This window comes from Mycteria americana, chromosome 17 (assembly GCF_035582795.1).
Source record: "Mycteria americana isolate JAX WOST 10 ecotype Jacksonville Zoo and Gardens chromosome 17, USCA_MyAme_1.0, whole genome shotgun sequence".
Classification (NCBI taxonomy): Eukaryota; Metazoa; Chordata; class Aves; order Ciconiiformes; family Ciconiidae; genus Mycteria; species Mycteria americana.
The window spans coordinates 7,737,074-7,761,808 of NC_134381.1; the positions used below are offsets into that span (position 1 = coordinate 7,737,074).

Genomic DNA, 24,735 nt, shown 5'->3' on the forward strand with positions numbered 1-24,735 from the left:
CTCCTACCGAGTCAGTAAGATGCGATCTCACGTGTGCTCCTCAGAGCTGGGCAGAAAGAGGCTTTTGCATTATTTACTCTGTTTTGGAGCTGGAGCCAGACCTGCCCCTGGTCTCGCTCAGCCGAAGGCAGTAGAGGTGGGAGCGAAGCCCTCCCAGTAACACCATCGGAGCCGCTGGAGCTGGGCTCAGGTTTCCTCCCGAGCCGGTTCTCGTGGCTCAGCAGAGTCCGGCCGTGCTCCCCCTTGGCGTAACGCTGACACGGGATTTTTTATCTCAGCTCAGCCCTGGTGTAGCTTCCCCAAACACCACCCACCGGTGAGGTTTCGTGCTTGGGGTGCTCGAGCCAGGCTAGCCCGCGGCCAGCCAGCCCTTTGCAGGCGCTCGGTGGTGAGGCAGAGCCAAATTCTTGACTTCTGGCCCTTCGGTGGTGGCCAGGGTCGGCGTGGGGTGGGGAGGAGGAGGAGAAGGAGGAGGAGGGCTGCGGTGTCAGCCCCGTTTGGAGTCCCCCCACCCCCTCGCCCGTGGAAACGGTCCCAGCGAGGCGCTTTGCCTGCTGGCTGCCGCCTTTGCCCCCATCCATCCTTTCTCAAGCGCAGAGCCGGGAGGGGGGACCCACTCAACACCCGCTTTCCTCTCCCTCTCCCACCCCCCGCATCCCCCCGTTCCCCCCCAAAACCATCTTGCATCGCCTAAAAAACCACATTCTCCCTGGCTGCTTTTTCTTGCTACCCTCCGCTTGCTTCGCCTCTCCTCCCCTCCCTGCCTCCCTCCCTCCTCTCCATCTCCCTCCCTCCCTCTCTCTGGGGGGAAAAAAGGTCATTGCGCAAATGATTAGTCAGAGCTCAGTTGCTGTAGCAACCGGCTGCTGGAACTGGGACAGGCGTGCGGCGAGGACAACGGAGAGGTCGAGCATCAGCCGGGGCTGGGGGAGCCCAGCCTTTGTATTGGCTTCCAAGAGCAGGGGAGCCAGGGCTGCGAAGCCCCCGGCTCCACGCCATGCACCGGGCCCTTTCACCGGCAGCCCCCGACCGCTCGGCTGGGGTTTATTAAATTGCCGGCATCTCGATGTCACCGTGGAGTTGGTACGGCCTCGGTGTTTCTCCGGCGTCTCTTGGCGTGGTGGCACCGTCCTTCGCCGGCCGTGCCCTCTGTGCCGGGAAGGAGGCTCCTGCCCTCGGCAGAGCGGCCGTGGAGCCGGGGCACGTAGCGGTTTCCTCCCCATAGCTGCGACCGAGCCGTGGGGAACGCGTGCCGCTGGGGTTCAGGGCTCCTTGTCCTCTTGCAACATCCCACACGTGAAATATGAAGCCAAGTTCCTCCTGATCCTTCACGAGGAACCAAGCGTTAACTGTGTCCTGCCCATTTCCAGTTCCAGAGCACTGCAGTCCCTCTGCCTTCATCCCCCGAGCAGCTTCAAACAGAAACATTTCCAAATCCTCTTTCTTTCCTCCCTGCCCTAAACTCAAGGACAGCAGCTCAGCATGCAACGTCCAGGGGCTGCTTGGCCTTGGACTACAGGGCAAGGGCTCTTCTGGGGATGGTCCGGCCACGTGCACGGCGGTTTTCACCACCATGGTCGTGGTTTTCACCACCGTGGTCGTGGTCTTCAAGTGGTTTTGTTGCCGAGGCTGCTGGATGCGGGCTGGGGACCGTGCTGTGCAGGCTCAGCCTGTCCCAGCCAAGTCCCAGCCTAGACGATGTGGCCGAGGAGGGCCGGCAGCAGAGCCAGCAGCGGTGTAGGCAGGGACCCCTCCAGCCATCTGTTGGCTGGTGGGACCCTGTGCTGGGCTGCAGAACTGGGGAGGGTGGAGGGGGGACCCCATCTCAGTCCTTGCCCTGGGCAGCGCTGGTTCTGCAGCACCGCAGCTCTCCCCTGCAGCCCCCAAAGCGCACGGGCCCTTCAGGAGACCTCCACGCCCTTCTGGTGTGAACAAGGACCTGTTCCCATCGCCACCTCCCTGCTCTGGAGCAGATATCGGTCCTACACTGGTGTGGGGTGGCAGAGCCCTGCCGCTTGACTGCCTCCATCTCTGCTGTTCCTCTGCACGCCAGTCCTTCGGGGCCTGAAGACCGGTTTATCTGCCAGCGTGCACTGCCTGGGTCTTGGAGCAAACTGCTCCTCGCTCTTTGTGTGTTGAGCAGTGATTTGGGGCCGTGCTTCCTTCTGGGACACGTGTGGAGGGTGAACGGGTTGCAGAGGGCTTTGAGAGCCCCAAAGGCAAGTGGAGGAGGAATGAACTGGAGTGGTTGGAAGTTGGTACAAGCACTGCTGGGGAGGGGATGTTAAAACCTCCGCTTTGGGAGAGCTGGGTGGGCTCTGGGCAGGATTTTGGGGATGTCTTTGGTCTCTTGCTCAAGGTTGAGCTCTTGGAAGATCTAGGAAGCTGTGGGTTGGCGTCCTCAAGCCTAGGAAATTATTTTAGTGTGAGTTTGTGGGAAACGGCAGGAAAGGGCTATTTATGCAGAAAATGGCTTCCAATAAACACGCTTCCTTTGGGAGCAGAGAGAAATTGCTGAGATGTGCTAGAAGTGTTTTCACTTTCCTGGGACTGTCCTCGATTGCCAAAAGCGAGCCAGCCACGTGCCACGGCCATGCCAGTGCTCGGCAATGTTCGTAGCCCTGCTCCATCACCCCATGTCCCCAGCTCTCCATCACCCCACGGGTGGAGAGGGGCTTTCGAGGGCGCTGCTCGCTCTGCGTTGCCCACTGATGCTCCTCTCGGTCCTATGAGAGGTCCTCCAAACCTCTTGAGATTTCCCTCGGCTCCCAGCATTTCCTTCTTTCCTTCTTTTTTTTTGAAGCCGTGTGATTGCAGAGCGCTGGCAGGGGGTTTTGCTGGTTTAAGGGTTTCTTACCTCATGGTTGCAGAGGCAAGCTTAGCAGAGTGACGTCAGAGCGGCCTAAAGGCTCAAAAACCAACGGGGAAATAAAAGCAAGCCAACTGGTCTCCATTCTTTTTTCTTTTCTCTTGCAAATCTCATTATTTTAAAGGCTGTTCCCTGATTTTTCCAGGGTCTGGAAATCTTTAGGAGCTCTGGATGCTCAGGGTTGGCCACGCTGTTTCGGTGTATTTTTTAGTCGTATTTTCCTTTGGAGGTGGTGAGTAAAACCTGCAGATTCAGTCCAGCTGACTAATATTTCAGGTTATCGAAAATGACAAAAGAAAGGAAGAATGAATGAATGTAAGGCCTCCAGGAGAGGGACAAAAATCCCTCTGACTCACTTGAACACTCTATTTTTGAGCCTGAAAACACAAAATGGTGCCTGTTCCCTGCTGCCGCTTGCAATGGGCTAGGAGACCATCACCATCCAGCCTTGGGTTTGGGTTACGGGGCTGCCAAGTCCACAAGCCATTGTGGACTCCCATTGTGGACTATTTTCTTCTACATCTCTTGTCTCTCAGCCCCCTCCTCGCTCCTGAAGGACCCCCAGGGTCCAGGCTGAGAGATGGTTGTGCCGGTGTTTGAAGGCATCAACCCTGTCCTTGAGCATCTGTGAGCTAAAAGAAGGGTGGAGAGGGCATTGAGGGTTTTTTTCCCCTACGGATGATATCCAATAGAGACTTCAAGCGATGAGCGCTGTCTATGATGGTTTGGGAGCACATCCATGACTGTGTGAGAGCTTACTGCTTGGGAAGGACGTAGGAGGGGAGAGCTTGCGGACATCCTAGTCCCTCCCCGGGCAGTGGCAGAGGGGATGGGGAAGCTTTGAAGCCATTTGGCAAAGCAAGCACTCGAGGTCTCACCCATGCCCCTGCAGCACCGCTCTTCATTGGGAACCACCTGCAGAGCAGGATGGGACCGTTTGTGATCCCTGGCTGCAGAGCACCCCTGGAGCGGGGTGGGATGTGACCTGGGCTGACCGAGCCTCTGCTGAAAGGAGCAGCCAGGCAGGGGAGCGCAGGGGAGGCGGCGTGCAGCCCTTCCCTCAGCTCTTTCATCTCAATAAGCTTGTGCTCCTCCAAAGAAATGTACTCGTGAGCATTTGTCAGCGATTGCCATCGAAACAAGCAAAAATCTATAACCTGGGGTCAGGCCCCTCTTCCCGGCTCTCATGTCATGAGATTCCCCCCACCTCCTCCCTAAAACCGCAGGGAGCGGCCCCCGCACGCGGCGTCTCGTCTCGCTGACATGGCTCGGCTGTAGCCCGTGTCCGGGAGGTCGCCAGCAGACGTCGGCTGTCGGTGGTGAAGAGCTGGAGCGGTGTCCTGGGGATGCGACGGGTCCGGGCAGCTCAAAGTGACCCCATCACCGCGGCTGCCCTGATGGGTGAGTGCCACAGGCTGCCGGCACCGCCGGCCCGGACTCTGCCGTGGCAGGGCGGACGATGCTCCTTGCCGGGGTCCGTTGAGGGAAATCCACCATGGAGTTAATGCGTGCTCTCGTTTCAGTCGTCTTTTGTTAACGGGTTTGGCCTGGTGCCACGTGGGGAGCGCAGGGCAGGCAGTGCTGGAGGCCAGCGGGGACGTTTTTTGTTCAGCGTTGTGGCTCCTCGGTGGAAAGGACGGTTGGCCGAAACGGGGCGCATACGAGCGCGGCGGTCACTCCGCCAGCTGCTCTCTTCGGCATTGAATTCCCTGGGGCTTTGTGGGAGCACGAGGAAGCTGCTCGCTCCCAAACCCCGCTGGGGATTTTGCTCGTGCTGCGGCAGAGTGCTGCTCCCCGCGCCAGCTGAGCGGGTGCTCGGGTGTCCCATCTGCAACGCCCAGGAGAGATCAGCCCCCACGCGAGGTGGGGTTTCCCTTGATTCAGCAGCACCGGGGCAGCGGGTGGCCAACACGAGATGGCTCCTCTGCCTGACCTGGGCCAGGTCCGTGTCCTGCTCAGCTTTGGTTAAGCCCAGCACTGTTGAGCAGATCCGCTGGATTTGGCCATCTCCCTCTGCTGGAAACGCTCCCTGCTTCGCCCAGCCTTTGTTTCCTCCCAGCTCCTCATTATTTTTCATGGCGTTTCCCCCTCTTAGTCTTGTGCTGCTCGAGGCTGTTGGTGCAAGCTCAGCTTTTGGGCTCGTGCTTGTTCAGCTGAACGCTTACCTGCGCGAGCCGGGTTATTTCATGCGCTCCCCGGCACGAGCGGTCCCCGACGGCGAGGCTCAGCCCTGGCTCGGCTCTTTAACAACAGCGGGGAACAGCGTGTCCACATGAACCCAAGCCCCAAAACGGCCCACGGGGAATGACGCAGCAAAGGTGAAATATCAAAGGGAGACGGGAAGTGCATGGCAGGAGCAGGGGAAACGGAGGAGAGAATAGCCGGAGCTGACCTCAGCAGGGCGGGGAGCCCGGCTGCACGCATGGAAGGGAAATGGGAAAAGGACACAGCTGGGACCAGCCACGGCACCTGCAGGCTCTGCCCCAGCCGTGTTGCTGCTTCCCGCTTTTCCCCTGGGATGGGCCGGGAGAACGGGCCGGGTCAGGGCCAGCCCCCCGCAGACCGGGGCTCCCAGGGGTGCCTGTCGGGGACTGCAGCACGCGCACCCGGCGGGGCAGCTCGGGAGCTCGGCCAGGAGCCACCAAGCAGCCGTACGTGACCAGGGATGCTCTGGGGCATCCGCATCCCCTTGTGCCAGGAGCTGGCTGCAAGGAAGCGGCCCCGATCTGGCGAGCGTCAGCTCCGGCTCACTGCAGATCCGCCGCGGTGCGCTGCCAAGCCGGCTCCCCAGGTTTGTTTAAAGGCAGCGCGGGGCAGATCGCGTCCGTCCAACCTTCCCTGGCACGTAGCGAGAGCCGGTGGTGTCACCACGATCGGGGCCGCCTGCCAAGAAGCGGCACGAGCCATCCCAGGGTCGCTGCTGTCCCTTCAAGTGCTCTCGGCTGGGCCCAGGGACGGCTGACTTTTTTTTTTTTTTTTTTTTTTTGCACATGGAGTTTTATTTTTAGCTGGAAAAAAACCAGCCTTTAAAAAACAAACACGCACAAAGTTTTCGTGAAAAATTCTCAACATAATGGGATTTTTCTCTTCTTTGCAAAACTGCCTGTGACATTTCTAAATGAAGGGTTCCTCCTGTCCTTCTGCTTTTCCCCCTCAATCTTCAGTGAAATTTCTCCCTTCCCTAAGCTGCCCTGTTTTCCTCCCCAAGATATGCTCTTTCAGGAGGAGGAACAGCAAATATAAGGACTGTTTCTTCTGGAATGTTGTTTTTCTAAATTAAAAAAAAGGAAAATGTAGTAGAAAATTTACAAAAAGTCCCTTTTGAACCTATTAAAATGGAATGGGATTAATAATTTTGGTTGTTTCCCCCTTCTTCCAGCTAGTTCTCATCTGTCCTTAGCCTTTAGTGGGGGAGAACTGGGACAGTAAATGGCAGAGCGGCTCCTACTCTTTCTTTAGTCAAGGGAAAGATTTTTCCATCCCAGTTGAGGTCTTCCTTTGGGGCTGGAGAGGAGCTTGTGAAGCTGTTGGCACCCAAAAGCCAACATCTGGAGGGCTTCATGCTCCCAACCTTCTCTTCTCCCCGGTGGAGGGACATTCAGAAGTCATTGGGGCTCTGTGGGGTCCGTGGGGCTGTGGGAGGGCTGGGGGTGACCCAGGGGTAGGTCAGGGTGGATGTGAGGACTTGGGGGTGGCACAGCAGAAACCTCAGGTCCTGGGGTCTGTTCCTGGCTCTCCAGCAAGGCTTCCTGGGTGACCTTGAGGAAGTCACTTTGTCCTTCTTCATCTTGGTTTCCCCACCTGGGAGAGAGGAGGGCTTGCTCTTTGCACCCATGGGCTTAGGTAGGTAGTTAATACCTTTTAAATACTCTGAGTTGCCACAGGGATTTGGTCAGCCACGATGCAGAGGACAGTAGTTTTCCTTCCAGGTCAGAAATACTTCGGTTGCTTTTCAAGCTACTGGTTTCTTGGAGTTGAAGGCATCAGAGGTGGGGATGCTTCTGCCCTTAGACAACACGGCTCTCTGCACCCTCTTGATGCCCGGAAACAGCATCCAAACCAGCAGCTGCATTGCAGAAATTTGTCCTTCGTGGTGCATCTGAGGGTCTCCACCTGACCCAGGCCAGGAGCCTTCACACTGCTCGGCTGAGGACACGGCACCACAGGGCAGAGCTCTTGGCCCTTAGAAGAAAATACTTGAGGCTGTAGCAGGCTGAGGTCGCACCTTCCACTGCGAAAGTCTGGGCACGGCGGGCCTAATTCAGCACCCAAATTAAAGTTGTTTCCCCAGAGATCCCGTCGGAGCAGACGATGCTTCTCTGCCTCAGGTACCCGACCCATCGGCTGGGAAGGGGACCTGCGGGGGGACGTCTTGGGATGGGGATGGTGCTCGTGTACGTGCCTGGTGGGAGCCACTGCCCATCTCTCTTCCCAAACCACAGGGGGAATATCAGGCTCATAGGCAGCGGCTACGTGGGAGCCTCGCAGCCCCTGGCTGTGCAAAACCCGAGCGGGGAAGGAGAGCAAAGCAAACAGGCTTTGTCCAGGCTATTTATTTTGTGCTGGGGTAAGGGATTTTTTTTTTGTTTCAAACATGCGATGAGTGTGTTACTCAGCCATGATTCGAGAACTTGTGAGCAATAAAGTCATCCCGAAGTCTGCCAAAAAAAATCTTCTTAGCACACCCACCTCATCACACATTCCCACTGTAGCTACTTTAGTGTGATCTGCTGCTGAAAGGCGGCTACCTCGCGGGGAGGCTGCAGTAGCCATCTGCGAGCTTGCGGCAATGGCCCATGGACAAACCCGTGCCCATCGGCACAGAGCTGTGGGGTGTCACCTGCCTGGTGACTGGGACTCTTTGCCAGTGGCATCGCAAAGATGGTGGGCTGGGGTTTGCTCCAAAATCCAAAAGAAAGCAGAGCTGGAAGGGGCTGTGTAGTCTGGTGTAGTCTTCCTCCTGCAGCCTGGGCTGGGTCTTGGGTCGGGATGTTGGTTTTGACCTGTTGGGGTCAAGACTGACCTGAAACCTCCACGAGGTGGAGAGTCACGGACACCTTCGTCCTCCTGCCCTGTGCCGACACAGCTCCCTCAGGGCTGGATGCGAGGGTGACTTGGGGCTCCAGAGCCCTGCACCGGCCACCGCTGCCGTTTGGGGGTGGCGATGAGCAGCGTGGTGCATCCTCCAGGCTGCGGGGAGAGGTGGCATGGAGGCCTGCACCGGCAAACCAGGAGAGTGCTGTTGGAAGTGCCTGAGAAAGTGCATATTGATGCTAAAATTTGCATTATTGGGGGCTGACCGGTCCCCTGGGTGAGGAGGCGGGGTGCTGGGTCCCCACGCGTGAGAGCCCTCGTCCTCACCCTGCACGTGGGGTGGGGCAGCCCTTGCTTGGGCACCAGGTCCGACGCCTCCGGGACTGGGATGCTCCTGGAGCTGGATATCGGGGCTCGCTGCGGGAGCGAGCCCTGCTCTGTTGAAGGCAGGAAGGGTCAGGGTAAAAACCAACCCCATATCGGTGGGGTGGGATGCAAGGGACGGTGTCGGATACACCCCGTCACCTCCCTGCTGGCGAGCAAGGAGGTGGGTCCGGGCAGGAGCCCCTCGCCTGAATTGCCGGGGTAAAAGCCACCTCCACCACGGCCTCCTCTCCCCACCCCTTCCCCGCGCCGGGGCTCTAAATAATTGATACGCTGATAAATAATAGATCTTGTATTTGCTCCTTCGCTTTTCTCTGCCGGGGCGTGTGCGCTCGCAGCCCGGCGGTGCTGCATTAGGGTTACGGGGATGGGGAACACGCGTGTGTCAGGCCGGGGTAGGGAGCTCTGCAGCGGGGAGAGCATTCCGGGGAGATAAAGGGCTGGTTTGATGTGTGTTCATGTGGCGGGGCTGTTTTGCCTTGCATGCCTTTCTCTTTTGCTTTATTTTTTTCCTGGAGTGAAGCCTGGCGCCAGCAGTCTGGAACCAGCCTGACAAGCTTTTGAGTTATGGAAAGGGGGAGGAAGGGGGGAGGAGAGAGAAAGAGGGAGCGAGAGAGGCAGGGAGGAGGAGGGTGAAGGCAGAGGGAGGCAGCTGGGATGTGGATTATTAGGGGAGAACAAGAATACACACAAGAGGCTGGTGGGGTGAGGGCTGGGGGCTACCGGGGCTGGCGGGGAGGGGACAGAGCCGGCTTCTAGCAAACCTTTCAAAGGAGATTTTTTTTTTTTTTTTTTTTTTTTTGCATGGAGGGGGAGAGGGGGAATTGAGTCATTTTGGGCATGAAACGCAAACCTCGCCGTGTCAAGGAACAAGGAAGTTTTTTAAAGCGCCAATTAAAGGGCTTGGAGAGGTCCGGGGCTTTTAAACAGCCTTGGGAAGGGGGGGTCCTGGCCGGCGTTCAGGCTGCCGTCCCATCAGGACATTCCTTTCTGCTGAACGCTGCTGCTCCCGGCCCTCTCCTCCTCCTTTTCCAAGCTGCCGTCGAATCCTTTCCAACGAATCCTTTCCAACTCCCGCGTCCGAACCCAGAGAACTTTGCTCCGTTTCATCTCACGCCGCCTGCCTCCCCCCGGCCCTGGGCTCCGCTCCGTGCTTTGATCAGGAGCTGCCTGCACAGAGAACCCCCGGACCCCCGCGCTTCGCACGCCCGGGACATGGGAGCCGGCAGCCCTTCCAGGGGCTGGCATTGCCAAAAATCCCCCCTCCGGTCGATGGAGACCCCCGCCTGCCATCACCTCCCTGCTCGGGGAAGGCAGCTGCTGCATCACATTGGTAGCTGCGATGCCAGGGGGAGGAGGGCTCGGTGCCCAGTGGTGGGGAGCTGCTCCCCAAAATGGGAGAGGGGTGAACGTGCCCCATGGGGTCTGCGAGAGGGTGGCTCGGGCAGCCTGTTTGGAAAGGTCCCGTTGGGGTCCCCACACCTGGGAAAGCCACGTGGCGCCCACGAGGGCTGGTCCTGCGCTGTTCCGGGGGGGTTCGTGGCACCGGCGGCAGCGTGGCCGGAGTCCCGAGCAAATCCGCTGGAGCAGGGGTATTGCAGGCAGAGGCTGGAGCAGCTCCGTGGCACGTTTCCCCCCCGCCCAGACACCCCCTCATCGCCTCCCACGGACGCCCACCAGCAAGAAGCGTAGGAGCGAATACAACCTCGCTGCTTCAGCCCGAAGCCTTTCCGAGCGGGGAGCGAGCCATAGCGTGCCGGGGAGCACCGTGCCTGGGCTCGGGGCGGGGGGGAGCAAAATCCAGAGCGCTGGCAAGGGGACGGGGATTTGGAGCCGCTTTGCAGGGCCTTTGTTTGGTTTGGTTTCAGCGCAGCCTATTTAACTCCAACGACTGGTGAAGGTTGGGGAGAAAGGAGCTCTTTGTTAAAGGCTGAACAGCCCCAGGTCTTTAAGTCAGCCTGTGCGAAGAGCGCTGAGAAGTTGAGATAGCCCAGGGACGGGCAGATTTTGGGATGGGCAGATTTCACATTGCTCGTACCTCTAAAGCGAAGCATGAGAGCAAGGGTTCGTGCACCCAGCTCCCAAAGAAAAGCCTAGCAGAAGCCCTGCGACGCACCACCGCCATCTGCCAAGTCATTGTCTTCGCAGAGGAGGTGGAAGGGGGAACACCCAGTTTTCTGAAACCTCCATTACAGGTTGCCTATGAGCTGCAGCTCTTCAGAAAAAATACTTCTTTCACTGGGTTTCCAGGAAGCAAAATGTTGCCCTCCGCTGTTTGCAGCGTAGCTGGAACAGAGAGCTCGCTGCGTCCGAGCCCGGCTGGCGCTTTGCTCCGGTGTCACACCCTCGGCGGTGTCCGGGGCCGGGGGGTTTGGAGAGGGACAACTCCTACCCAGCCCATAGATGCTGCAAAGACCTGCGTGAGGTCCAGTCATCCTCCGTTAGCCACCGGGAATGAACGGCTCCCACTCTCGGGGTGACCTGCTCCCACCCTGGCACCTCGGCGCAGGGCTGAGACGTGGTGGTTGGCCATGGGATCGGTTGGGTTGGGTTCGGACTGAGGTGGGTCTGCTGAAGACCAGCCTCCTCGAACCTCGTGTTTCACAAAATAACAACGCCAAGCAGCTCAGTTGTGCATCCTTGGTCCAAATTCCTCATTTTCTCCCCTTTCTTCTCCTTCTCCTTGGAGACTCTTTGAGCTCTTTCTGGTAACTATAGAGCTACGCTGGCAAACTTGTCCTCCAGCTCCTCCTTGCTGGAGATGCAACACGGATCCATAATGCCGGTTGTCTTTTATAGACATCCAACATCTAAGTGTTGGGGGTCTTAAACTAGTAAATGGAGGGAGTGACCACTCTTTTCTGTAGATGTGGAAACTGAGGCACAGGCTAGTTATGAGGCCCAGATTTTAGGGCCAGATGACATGGTTTCACTTGGAACCTTTGCTGCATCGGCTTCCTTGGCATCTCTTGAGATGCTGCCAAGAGGGAGGGGACCCTTTTCCCCTTCTTCTTGCCCAGGAGGAAGCAGGAGCCAGGGACAGAGCCGGAGACACAGCCCCGTGGCCCGTCTCCAAACCATCACCTCCCCGCTTGCACAAGAGGCAGCAGGCGGAAATAAAACATAATTCGGGGCTGGCGGAGCCGGCGAAGAGCGAGATGAGTCTTGGTGGGGAGACCAGCCTCACCTTTCATATTCTAATGCCTTGCCTTTGCCTGATTTGTGAGCTCTCGGGAGTCCTGCTGGGAATTCGCTCGAACGGAGGCACACGCCGCCGTCCCTCGGTAAATTACACAGAGATATAATGAAGGAGGAGAAATCAGTTACTCTGTGACTGCGGCTCCCCAGGGGACCTTAATTCAAATATTTGTGGAGCTGAGCAAGTGGGGCGTTGGGGAGCCGCCGAGTTGGAGTGTCTCTCGACAGGTTGCTCGCAGGTGGTTGGTGATGGGGAGGCAGCGCTGTGGGCTGCAGGATCCGTCCCCAAAGGGGCTTCAGGCTCTTGACGGTGCTTTGGGTGTCATTAGCCAAGAGGAACGTGCTGGGGGAAGGTGGGGCTGTGGTCTGGCTGCAGCTGCCTGGAAAATGGGGGTGGGCTCCAGCCTGCAAGCGGTGGCTGTTGGGATGGGGCAGCCCTGTGCGCCCCTTTGCCGACAGCTTTGAGCAGCGTGGGGTGACGGGGGCACCTGCCCACTGCCTGCGGCCGGGCTCTGCATCGCCCCAGTGCCGTCCCTTGGGGAGGAACGGGGACAGGGACCTGGGGAGGGACAGCCTGGCCCTCCTGTGGTTTCCTCCAGTGAGGGAGGAGCAGCGTTTGCAAAGCCAAGCGAGCTCCCTGCTGCCCACGTGGCCACTATTTTCAGTAATGAATATAGAAAGGGTTAAACGCTAACCCCACATTGCTCAACTTAGGAATGAGAAAATCGATTTACCTCCGGCTCCACCGCCAGCCCACTCCCTCTGTGTGCCCTCAAGCCAGGCTTTCTGCCCCTCTCTCCTCCCAGGGCATGCCAGAGCCATGGACCTGAGAAAACAAATGGGATCCAATTTGCCCAGCCAGCAAGCTGCACCAGCAAACGGGGCACAGCCGGGGGGTCACCCCCTTGCTGGGTGCGTGCAAGACCCAGTAGGTCCCACTTCACCCCGATGGCCAAGGCTGTGGCTGCACCAAGGACATGGTGGCCCCTTGGCCGTGCCGTGGTTCTCTCGCCCGCTTCAGCAGCGGCTGCTTTAGCCTGAGCATGGAGAGCTGGGGTGCAGGGTGAGCTGGGGTGCAGGGTGAGCTGGGGTGCAGGGTGAGCTGGGGTGCAGGGTGAGCTGGGGTGCAGGGTGCTCGGTCCCCAGGGAGAGGTGGTGGGTGGGGGCTGAGGGCAGCTGCGTTCACCCAGTGCCATTCTGCACGGCCACGCTCTTCTTGCGCAGGTCCTACACCATCACCCCGGCGCTCGGAAGCGATGTTGCTGCCAGGAGTTACGCACGCGAGCGTGAGCACACGCAGAAGTGCCCCCCCCCCCCCCCCGCCCCCGCTCCTTGCACGCCCGCTCGCACGTGCGCCAGCTCTCCCGCTCCCCAACGGGCCACTCTGCTCATGTGCCGGCATCACGCCCCGAGTGCGTGGCAGTCACATATGCGCGCACACATGCTCGCTCCAAGCCGGAGCGCCGCTCGGCATCCCTAAGTTTTGTCTCTGGATGCCGGGGCTGCCACGCACGGCGGGGGCAATCCCACATCCACCCACCCACCTGCACCCCGAGTCGTGCCGCCCGCCGCTGGCAAGCACAGGCACCCTCCCCGCGCCGCAGCCCCTTGCACGCTCGGCGCCTTCGGGGCTGCATGCGCACGCGGCCGCGTACGGATCTGCAGCACGCCAACTGTTGGGAAGGGGAAGGGAAAAAAAAAAAACCCCACAGATTCAGCCGAGAAAGGGGAGGGGGGGGGGGAGAGAGAAAGAGAGAGAGAATGACAGACTGCAATCCCCCTTGAGTGCCTAGCCTCATGAATATTAATAAGGTGGTAATTAAAATGCAGGGACACAGCAGGACGGATGCAGGCGCTGCCTTCGGAGCGCTGGGAACGGGGGGAGCGCGTCTTTCCAGGCAGGTTTTGATTCCGTTCTCTGATGAAAAGAAGAAAACGGAGCCTTCAACTTTAATCAGTTTAGAGTTTTTTTGACACGACATATCTTTAATTGCTGATATTTCTGCTCTTCTCAAACCCGGCTCCACTGACTCCAGTCTAAGCGGAGATAACGAACCACGCTGAAGTGCCGTGGATTCGTGCCGTATTTATGCCTCGACTTGTTTGCTACTTTCCTGGGGTTTCACCTCTTTGCCTGGGGTCGGAGGCCACGGCCCTGCCACCGATTGCCTCTGTGGCAAGGCACGGGGGCTGGAAACGCAGCCCGGCATCTCTTTGTCTAACCTGCCTCCCCACCCAACCTCCCCCGCGGCAGCCTTAGGGAAACCTGCCTTTTTTGGGTGCTAAATCCCTCTTCTTGGCCATGGCTGTATGGTGAGCTTGGAGTTGGACATGATGCCACCTGGCCTGGGTGGCGGGGGATGGAGGTTGGGGCCCTGGGTGGTGGCAAGGAGAACCTTGGGTTGGGTTGGGTTGGGTTGGGTTGGATCGAGTCGGGTCAGGTTGTGTTGAGTTGGATCAAGTCGGGTCAGGTTGGGTTGGGTTGGGTTGGGTTGGGTTGGGTTGGGTTGGGTTGGTGAGCGGTCTCTTGAGAAGAGACTCAGTTTCTCCTCCCCAGGGGAGGTTCCTCCAGTGTAAGAGTAGAGGTGGCTGTTGGGTTGTTGAGTTATTCTTGAGGAGGCTGAAGTCTCCTCCAATAACCAGGATTTCAAAGTTGGCTGAGGGTCCTGTGAAGGATGCACAGGGCAGGCTCAGAGGTCTGTGAGCAAGGTCAACCAAAGTATTCATCCTTCTTGGAGAAGACACTTACGCCAGGGGGTCTGGCTCATTGATGGAGCGCCATGTTGCTGGGAAAATGAATGGAGAGTGGTGGTGCCCAAAGGGAATGTCTTGGGTGTGGGAACTGGACCATGTCAACCCAGAACAGGGATTTAGGAGGTGGTTTCTGACAAAATGGAAAAGAAAAAAAAAAAAGAACATTCAAAATACCCCATACCGGTGTAAATAGTTTTAGGTAAAGCCAGAATATTTGGTTTGGCCTGAAAGGTTTTTGTTTTTTATGTTTGGGGGTTGCCTAATTTTAACTAGATCTCTTCTTTTACACTGAGATAATTTTTTGAACTGAAAAAAACAGATTTGTTGGAATGAAAAAGTCAAAAAGATTCTTTTAGAAAATGCCCAAATATGACAATTCATCATGCGAGTGATGGAAGAAGACGGTTTGACATCTTCAAAGCCTTCTCCCCTGCCCAACACACGTATTTATTTCTGTTTTTTCATTCCAAACAATTTTTCAACTTCACCCTGAGTTTCAGGATGATTCAGCCTTTTTGAATCTTCCAATTTTTGGTAAATCTACTATTCCTCCAAAACCAAGCAAACAAAATCCCCCTCAGCTCTTAGAAAGATGAGCGAGACCAAGCGAGTGCAGCACAGCGCGAGTCCCCTGACAGCCCCACAGCTGGTGCCTCCGTGCCGGGGTTGGAGTGGGCCGTGGAAAGACACCCCGTGTTTTCTGGGCAGTGGAGGCACTCCTGGACCACGGATGGAGGATAAAGGTTTTGCCCCGCCTTGGAGGTGTTGTATCGCCCAGAGAGCGACTGTGATGTTTCAGGGAGTTGCTGCGATGTGGTTGTTTGCACCTGCATCCTCCTGGGTCCAGAGATATGTCCCAGGAGGATCTCCTGGCCTTCAGGCTAAACTGCATGCCTTCACTCCTATTTGTCCCTCCCAAGCTTCGGAGCTTTCTCTCCCCTGGGAGCGTGTCCTTGTGCTTTGCTGACCTGCCTGCATGGAGAGATGGAAAAGCAGAGCTGCAGCATCTCGGAGCCCTTGAGATTTTGTTGCCCCGTGGGCCAGGGTCGGAGGTGTTTGCCTAACGGCGTCTTTTCCATAATGCATCTTCCTGTAAGGATGTGGGATGCCCTTATCTACCGGGGGTGCAGCAGGCTGGGTGTCCTGGGCTCTGCCCCACAGCAGGCTGACGCCTCCCTGTTGTCCTGCCCCACGGCAAGGAAGCAGCTGATCCAGCTTTGGGCTTTACCGTATTCAACTGCTGGATCCATCTCCTTGTTGCTCTGTTTTTCCTCATCTGAGGCAAATAATTCCCCGAGTGGAGGGATAGCTGGCGAGCCTGGGTGCAGGTAGGGGTTGGGAATTGAGCCGCACTCCTTAGGTGGAAGGGCACTAACCCAGCTAAAGCCCTTTGCCGAGCACTGACTTTTCGTGACACTTGTAGTGAGCCATTCCCCTGCAAAGGAGAGGGGGGTGACACCTCCTACCCCCTCCCTGGGGACATACCCCTTCCGCAAAGCTGCCCCATGCCCTGCAGCAGCACGGGGTGGCCCTGGGAACCCCCGGGACCTCGGTTGGACCCTGACCCCTCGCTGGAGGGAGTAAAATGGGTCCCCTTGCTCGAGGCATCAGCGCAATGCCGACTCCTCCGCACTCATACCAGGGTGAGCCGAAGCCGAGGGTGGTTTGGGGTGAACTGCCACAAAGCCAGTGAGTCCGTGTCCAGTCTTGCCCATTGGGGTCTTTGGGTTTTAGTGGTTTTAATGCATTTTGGGTTGGCCAGGGGTTTCTTTGCTCCTCCCTTCTTGCAACTTTTAATAGACTGGATACCATAGCTTGTGCCGGGGCTTGGATCTCTCCTCCCACGCAGGTAATTTTGCTGGAGTGGCGGTTGAGTTGGCTTTCCTTGGCCGTGCTGGAGCTGTGAAAGGTGAGGATGTGCTGGGGTCCCCATCAGGGACCACGGCATGCAGAGGGGACGGGCAGGCGAGGGACAAGGAGACGGGAGCTGCAGTGCAGACAGGACCCATGGAAGGGGCCACCTTGGGACCAACCGGCCTCAGCTGGGGGAAAAACAAAGCAAAGCTGCTTTGGGTGTTTAGTGGGGAAAAAAATAATTTCTCCTGGGTTTTTTTTCTCCTCTTTCTTCCTCTCCTTTCTGCTTTCCTGCAGTGCTACAACAGCTGGTTTGAGGCAGGGTAAGGACAAGGTCTAGCCAGCGTCTGAGCCCCTCTTTGCCCCAAACCTGCCACTGCTGCCATCAAGTCTGTGCTGAAGAAACCTCGGGAAGTATCAGGTTTGCCATACAGACGGGGTGATGGGGCTGGGGCACTGCAGTGGCAGGGACAGCCCTGGGTGGGGGGGACAGCCCCAGGTGGAGGGGACAGCCCTGGGTGACAGCCCAGGGAAGGGCGGGAGCGCAAAACCCTACGGAGGATGGAGGGAGAAGGCGTCACTGTGCTCTTAACAGAGAATTTAGGTGGTAAAACACAAACGGGAGCCGGTGACTTGTGTGGGGAGCAGAGGCTGGGCTGGGGCTTGGCCGTGAGGAGCGCGGGAGGGAGGGTACAGGATGGGCCCCGGGTACCACTTCCTGGTGACACCCCTGCAGCGGTCCCCGTCACCCCCGAGTCACATCCTGCTTGTGCTGGCTCGTGCCTCATCCTGCTGCCTGCAGTTTCTCAATCCCTTCGGCTCCTGCCAGCGTTTCCTGGCTGCTGCGGTTGCTGCAGGGCCCGCGGGGCAGGCAGGGCTGGGGGGAGCTCCCAAGGCACCGGGGAATTTGGGATGGGGGAGTAAACCAGAGTGTCCTTGCTCGCCTAGGGATGGTCAGAGCCTGGCCCTGCTCCGGCTCCTGCCTGTGTCCTGCCATCGCTTGCTTCATCCCCTGACCTTCGGCCGTGTGGGGCCACAGGGGCTCAGGCTGTGAATCTCCTGGTGCACGGCGAGGGCTCGCAGGTCCCCCGTGCACCCATCCTGCTGCCTCGAGCCCCGACGGCCGGGGCAGAAAGCCAAGGTGGGAGTGAGCTGGATGCTTATTCCCCTCTCCTCTCGTGCCCCGAGTCCCCGCACCGAGCGGTGGCTCTGCAGGGGTGTTGGCGAGAGCCGAGCTGGGGCTGCAGGAAGCGCTGCTCCTGCGGGGCTGTGTCAGCGAGGAGCCCAGCCTGACTCTGCAGTCCCTGGCTGAGCCGCGCTCAGGTCCTGCAGAGAAAACAAACACTGAGCTCCATCCTACCCTATTTTACAGCAGAACTGCCATTTAAGGGAGGATTTGGAGAGGAGACATCTTCCTCTTTCAGATTGCTTCTTGCCAGCGCAATCCCCCTCCCCTGGCGTATGCTGGACCCCGCTCTATGGAGCATCCCAGCAGCTAAAGGGTCATCCTCTGCCTCGTCCTCTGGCTGCAGCTTTCCTGCCCTCTCTGGGTCCCTGCTTTGTGCCCGGTGCCCTTTCCTCCTCCCCAGCCCCATCTCCAGAGGGGCCATGCTCACAGCTCGCCCAGCAGCGAGCTCCGGGAAGGGGAGCATCCTCCTCCGGGACGGTTCGTGCCCTGGCACTGGAGCAGCCAGGCTGAGCCAGCCAGCGCAGGGGGTTAGCGGTGGCCGAGCCGGTGCCTCTTGGCTCAGCTCAGCACTGGGGTGCTGGGCTTTGGATTTCTGGCCTTGAAGTCCTTCCGCAATGGCCAGGAGATTTCAAGGGGAGTTTTCGGCAGAGCAGGGATATGCTGCAATACACCAACGAGCTGGAGCCTTGGGAGTGGGAGGGTCAGCTCTTACCTCTGCCACAGTCTTTCCGGGATAACCTTGGTCAAGGCTTTGTGCTTCGCTTGTCCTGCTGTAAAGCAGGGACACGGCTCCTACTCCTGTGCTGCTAAATCTGCTTGTGCTCAGAGCCTGGCTGGCAAGGGGGGAGAGCAGAGGGGGTCCGCACAAACACCGGCTTTTTTAGCACCGGGGTTGCACCGGGGTTTAGCCTCGGGGGAGCTTTCTCCGTCGTGGTTTTTACCCAGGCGTGACATTGCCTTTGCTCACCGCTTCCTACCCCCTCGTTGAAGGAGAGGCCGAGTCCCGCGCTTGGCGGAGGGCTGCCGGCTCCTGCCAGAGCTGCACTGCAGCAGGGCTGAGCCGTGGCTCCCCGCACCCGGGGCTCTCCCCCCGCAGACCTTCGGGGCCGTGGGGCTGGAGCTGCTGGTCCCACTGCGACCCCCAAGCAGCTTCGCGTGGGACCCCAGCTCCCACCCTCACGCGGCACCGAGGCCTGTGGCGAGTTGCAGGCTTGGGGTGAGGGTGCCCAGGGAGCATCCGTGGCCGGATGAGGAGCTCCCACGAGCCGAGCCACGGGGACCACGGCACCTGGGGTGCTGCGTTTCTCCTTGCCTGGCCTACGGGAAGGCAGGACACCTCCGAGGGAGTCCATGAGGGTTACTGCACCCGTGTGGGGCTCGGGGCTGGGACCACCGCTCGCCATGGGGTGCTGGCACCATGCATCCCTCCTCCTCCATCACCCTCCGGCCAGCACCCAGGGAGCGTGGCCGGGCAGGGACCCAGCCCAGGGCTCCCGGGTGATGGAGGAAGGGTCGCTCCTCGCCAGGGGAGGTCCGGGCTCTCCGCTCCTTCCCTCCAGGCCAGGCAATGGTTAAATTCCTTTCCAGCTGAGCTGGCAAGCAGAGCCCAAGCATATTAGTCAGATCCCTGTAGGGGGTGGGGAGGAGGAAGGAGAGAGCAGCGAGGAGGGGCCGGAGCGGAGAGCCGAGAGCTGAGCTATTCTCCGGGGCGCGAGTGCAGGGAGGCAGGCGCAGCAGGAGTTGCTGCTTCCCAGAAACTTGATTATTTTTAACCCAGGAAGAAGAAAGGAAGGAAGGGGGGGGGGGGGGCAAAAAAAAAAAAAAAGGGAGGAGGGGGTATATCTGGAGGAACTGGAAAACAAGCAGTTGGCATTTGCAGACAGCTTTGCAGAAGGGAGCGAAGGCGGGCGAGGGTCGTGGCGTGGCACAGGGATGCCAGGGCTGCCCCGCGTGCCTCCCCACGCAGCCCTGGCCCTGGCGCGGTGGCAGGGACAGGATGCAGAGCGGTGCCAGGCCCGGCTGGCGGGGTCCCCGCCGTGGCCGCAGAGCCCAGGCTGCCCCGCGCCTTCGCCACCTTCGCCGCCTCCGGCCTCTCCCGGTGCGAGTTGGTACCCCCGGGCTGCGTGCCAGGGGAGCAGGATGCGGCCGGTTTGCCTCCCACCCACCCGCTCCGGCACGTTCGCCGGCAGCTGTGGCTTCCCAGATCCCTCCTCTCCCCCCCCCTCTCCACCCCGGCTTGGGACTGTGGCTGTTTCAGAGATCTGGGGGAAGCGAGGGGCGAGGGGCGGGGGGGGGGGGCTGATGGTGGGCACACGCTGGCGGCTTCGGGGGCTGCTGGTGGGACCCCGCGTCTCCGCAGGGCTGGGTCTCGCAGGGGCACTGTGTGTAGCTGGGGCTCCCCAGATTGGTCTGGAAGGCAGGGCAGGCTGCCCGAGGGAGGGACACTGGAGGTATCGTGGAGGAGAAGGCAAGGTCTTCCTTCTTGCATTGCCTCACCACGCTTCGGCGGGAGTCTGGCATCAGAGACTGCAGAGGGGCCTCGGTGGCGTTCCCGCTGCATTCTGTGGCTGTGTTTGGGCTGTGGTACAAAGCCCTGGGGTGGTAGTTTCGAAGCCCTGCAGCTGGCAGATCTTCGGGGAGATCTGCTTCCCCAAGCCCAGAGTCACGTCGCAGGTCTGGGCTCCTTGTGGTCCAGCCCTGGGTCAGGGCAGGCCGGCCAAAAGTTCCCTGTGAAGGTCAAACACTTCCTGGCCCAAGCTCACAAGGTGAAGATCTACCACTGCTCATATCGGGTATTTATTTCATTGCAGCACCCACACTTGTTGGAAACTCAGTGTCCTCCATGGCAGAAGCGTTACAAGCCCTGGGTGCAGGGCTTTGCCGGAGCAACTGGGAACTGGAGACCCTGTCCCCCAGATGCAGAAGCGATGCTGGCTGCGACAGCATGCGAGGGAGCTTGGCACCGCGGCGCTGGGAGCCGAGGGCACCGCTGCAACGAGATGGTGATGGGAGACGTGAGCAATGGGCAGAGCCTCCGACCCTTTCCTCCTCCGACTCTTGCCCAGGGAACCCTGCGCTGGGAAATGGCATCATCTCCATAGACACGCCATGGCCAGCCAAGGTAAACCGAGGGGACAAGGCTCTCCCCGGGCAGGTTTTGCCATCCTGGTCCTTTGTGGGCCTTCTGCTGTCATCTCCTCTGGTCTCCCACAGCGGCCAGACCGTCAGTGGGACTGATTTTAACCACACAGCAACATTAGTGCCACGTACCAAGAGAGAAAAAGTCCTTGATTTAGCAGTCATGACCAGACCTGGCCAGAAAATGGATCTTGTTCCCCGAAGGCAGAGAGAGGACAAGGACAAACAGCTCAGCTGAGCTCGTGTTGGGTCGGGCACCTCTCAAACTCATCCCACGCTGGCAGAGCGTGCCGACTGTTTGGGTTTTCTGCAAAAACCCCTTTTGACAGAGGTGCCCCTGCTCTGAGGGGTCCAAGTGGGGCTTTCCAAGGGTATTTGCCACGTTTTAGACCCCAGGGCAATGTCACCCCATCCCAGCCGAGCAAGCTGGAGGTGGGGAGCTTCCCTGTCACCAGCCCAGATCACTAGTGAGGAAAACATGTCGAACCCGCTGGGTATTCCCTCGCGCCTCCTTTCCGAGCATTAAGAGTGCTAATTAAACCCGAGCCGCGCTCCGGTGTCGGGAGGGATCGGCCACCTTTCCCGGCAGACCAGCTGTGGGTCTCCACAGGGACGGTCCCCGGTGCCACCCAGCAGCGGAGAAGGTCCTTTGGCCATGCTGCTCTCTGGACCCAAATCTTCAAGACGGATGATGCAGCCCTGGAGCTGGGGTTGTTCCCAAAGGGGCTCATCTGCCAGGCAGCACCACAGACAGCGGGGTGGGATCATCGCCACCCCCAAAACCATGGGCATGGTGGAGACAGGGCACACAAGCTCTGCTCCTGACCTCTTCCCCTCTGAGGTATTTGGAGCTGGCTCTCACCGGAGAGCTGGGGTGGGCACGGGGCGGGTGTTTCCAGCGGACGGCAGGAATTCCTGACTCTCGGCCAGCTCTGGGCGTTAATTCCCTCCTGGGAGGCTCGGCCGCATCCCAGACCTCCAGAGGCACAAAAGCCCCTCAGAGGGCAAAGGGTAGCTCCTCCGATGGCGGTGGGGAGACGGGATGGAGAAGAGGAGAGATGATTTTTATTCCCGTGATTTTGCATGAGTGACCTCCCATCATTTCCTTAAACCCAAGGGAGCTAAAGAGCTGCCAGGGCAGCGTGCGCTGGGGTCCCCAAGCAGGGGGAAGGTGCCCAGCTCTGTTTCACGTCCCCGCTGCTCGGACGAGGCGTGCGCATCCCCCGGGCTCCACGATGAGGCCGAGGTGTCCGTCTGACCGTCCACCGTTGGCCCAGGGAGCGGCTCCGTGGGTCCTTACAGCCGAACGCTGCCCGCTGGGGAAGCTGCCCCTCCGCCGGGCCGCCGCCGGCCTCCCCGGGGGGCCCTTTGCCCCCAGCCCCGCACCCCTTGCCCTGAGCCCCATAACCTGGGCTTGCAGGGAGAGCAGAGCCCAGCGGCTCTGCCCCAAAACCAGCCACGGACCCCGGGGCCGGGCCGGAAACCACTCGCACCCCGCGGCCGCCTCGCTCTGCAGCAAACGCTTTGCCCCCTCGCTGCGAGGGCTCCTGGGGCTGGGGCTCACCGGGGGCTCGGGGCGATGGCGGGCCCTCCGAAGAGCCCCTCGTGCTGGAGGGAGACCAGCTCTCTGCTGGCAGGGTATTTTTTTTTCTTCCTCGCTCTTTGTTAAGCTCCCTTTCAGCTGAAATGGCAATGCCTGGGTGTTCTGAGCTGACAATAATTGCTGCAGTCTAGACACTGTCTGGTATGAGGCACGGGGAATCAAAGAGGCCCCTTCTCTCACTGCGACTTTCACACATGCTCCCTTGCTCCGGCTCCTTCCTTCTCCCTCTCCCATGTTCCCTTGGTCTTTGCCTTCTTTTCCCCCCCCCCTTGCTCCCCTCTATCTGCCTCTTGCCGAGATGGAAGAGAAGCGTCAGCATCTTCCCCCCCACGCTCTCCCTCTCTGCCGTCTGTTCCTCTCTCCCGCTCGCTCCTTCTCTCATCTGTCTCCTCTCTCCTTCCTCCACTCTTACCTTTATGCTATTCCCTTCCTCCCAAAGTTAGCAGAGAAGCAGGAGGGGGGGCTGGCAGTGCTGGGGGTTTAACTCCTTCCTCGCCCTCTCGCAGGCTCTGCTCCCCATCCCAGCCCCTCGCCAGCGGTCTGGGGTGCCCGGCTGCTTTGGGGCGCTGGGCTCCTCTCTGCCGCCCGAGCCCGCGCTGGGGCCGTGGCCTCGGTCTGCGAGAGGTTGAGGAGGTGTCTGTCGGGGTTGATCTGGGTTGGATGCAGCCCGGTTGGCGGGAAGGGCACCGACGCACTCTCCTTCCCGGCACTGGGAGCCGAGGGGAGCCACCGGCATCCCGGGGCTCGTCTTGGGTTGTCCCCTCCAGCGAACTCGGCGCAAGATGGGAGGCTGATCTGGGGCTGTCCCGGCCACGTTCACCCTGGTGCCGTGGGCAGGAGGGCAGTTTGCTCCGCAGCAGGCACTGCCTCTCCCACCTCCCGCGGAGATCGCCTTTGCTCTCCCCTTGCCTTCCCCCCCACCGTGGATGTCTCCCGGCTGCGAGGGAACCCATCCTTGGGGACGTAGGTTGCTCCTTCCAGCGCTGTAGCAAACCAAAAGGAGATGTTTTTTCCAGCCACCCACCCACCCCAGACCTCAGCGGAGCTCGCCGTGCCGCTGGAAGGGGAGATTCATCCAAGCTCACACGTGGCTTGCAGCGACGCCGCTGCCTCGGGCTGAGCTCAGCTGCCCTGTGCCTGCTGCAGGCTCCGGCTGGGCTGCGTCCCACCAGCATTGCGACGCGATGTCATGCGGCCGGTTCCAATCACGCTCAGGAATTAGGCTTTTCCGCTATAATGCTATTAACAGATCATTTCTAGCTCAGCCCTGGACTTCTGTTAACCTCTGATCCCTGTGCGAAAGACCCTTTTTCGGTAAAGCCCAACAAAGGATGCCAAGTTTTGGTTAATGCGAGATCTCGTCATAGAGGACAGACTATAAATGCTTTTACAAGTGGGGAAACTGAGGCAAGAGGCACTGAGCCCATTGGGTCAGTCTGCCGAGGCCAAAGCTGCCATGGGGCCACGCAGTTCCCCTCTGTGGGACCCAAATTTGGGGCCAGGCGTTTGCAAGCCGGCAAAGCCACTTGCTTGGCCATCCGTGGGCACAAGCGAGCAGCTCTGCCTGTGACCTCCAACGTCTCGGTGGCTGCCATGCTGCTTGCTTACCATGGAAAAGCCACATTAGGAAAGTATGCGATGTATTTTTAACTGTCTATAATGCAATTTAACAGCTGGAAAGGAGGAAGAACGCCAGCCCCATGCGATCAGCCAGATCTCCGCTGTCCACAAGCGAGGGCTCGGTGGACTCGAGGTTTTTTGGTATGATTGGGGACCTTGTTTGGGAAAAGGGCAGGAAACCACCTCATCCTCAAGACAGGCCCTGTCTCAAGGAAGGCAGCGAGTACAAGACAGAGGCCAGAGGACCCAGCAATTCCTGGTGTGACACACTTGTCCCCAAAAGCCACCGTGCTGCCCGCATCTGTAGATGCTGAGTGCTGTGGCCAGATCTGATTCCCCAAAGAGCTGGGTGTCTTGGCCGTGCTTCGGCACTGGGATTCTTTGCATGCTCTGGCAAGGGGGCTCGCAGCGGAGGTTTCTGGGAGCCAGGCTCTTCTAAACATCTGCTCTGCACTGAAGGCACTTAACATGGGACACGATTGCCCCCGCCGTCCCCAGTCCCAGGTTCCCGCCGCTCTCCCGGGGCTGGATTTGCCGTGGAGGTGGGTACTGCCGGGCTGCACCACCCTCCTCCTGCCCCGAGATGGGGAGGGGTGCGTGCCCCCCACGCCGTCCTCCCGGCCAGCCCCTCAGCACCTCTGCTGCGTGCCGGGAGGGAGCTCAGCGGGGCTGCGGCGTGGACGCAGGGTCTGATGCGTGGCCTCCTGCCTGCCTTGCCCACGTCCCAGGGCAGCGTCTGCCTCCCGTGCACCGAGATCCTGCCAGGGAGGGGTAGAAACGGCTGCTGTTTGTGTTCCGCCATCCAGTTAGAAGTGCTCCTCCACCACCAGTAACGGGTCTCTAACGGGGCTGAATCCTAACGGGGACCCTCCGCGGGGTGGGGGCTCTTTGGGTGACGGTGGTAGGGCTTGCCTGGGGCGTTGGGGTTCGTTTGCTGCCTCCAAGCGGAGCTGGATGTTTTGGGGGCGAGTCCACTGCGACCATTGGTGTTCCCCTTCCGTCGTTCTCCGTGGGGGACTTCTCCCCCCCCACCAAGGTCCCCGAGACTTAGAGGAAGAGAGCGAGACTCTATCTCCAGCCCTGTCCCAGGGG

The 24,735-nt window shown here is 59.4% G+C and overlaps 1 protein-coding gene across 29 annotated transcripts in view; it reads left to right on the top strand.

Moving 5' to 3' along the window:
- Positions 1 to 24,735, top strand: part of LOC142418077 (uncharacterized) — a 127,154-nt gene that overhangs the window by 92,538 nt on the left and 9,881 nt on the right. For 12 of the 29 annotated variants that reach the window (XM_075519416.1, XM_075519405.1, XM_075519404.1 and 9 more), the window contains one exon: positions 20,093 to 20,403. In XM_075519416.1, the coding sequence (XP_075375531.1) occupies positions 20,125 to 20,403 (279 nt within the window). In that variant the 5' untranslated portion in view covers positions 20,093 to 20,124. The other 17 variants (XR_012778187.1, XR_012778185.1, XR_012778188.1 and 14 more) reach the window with 11 other exon arrangements.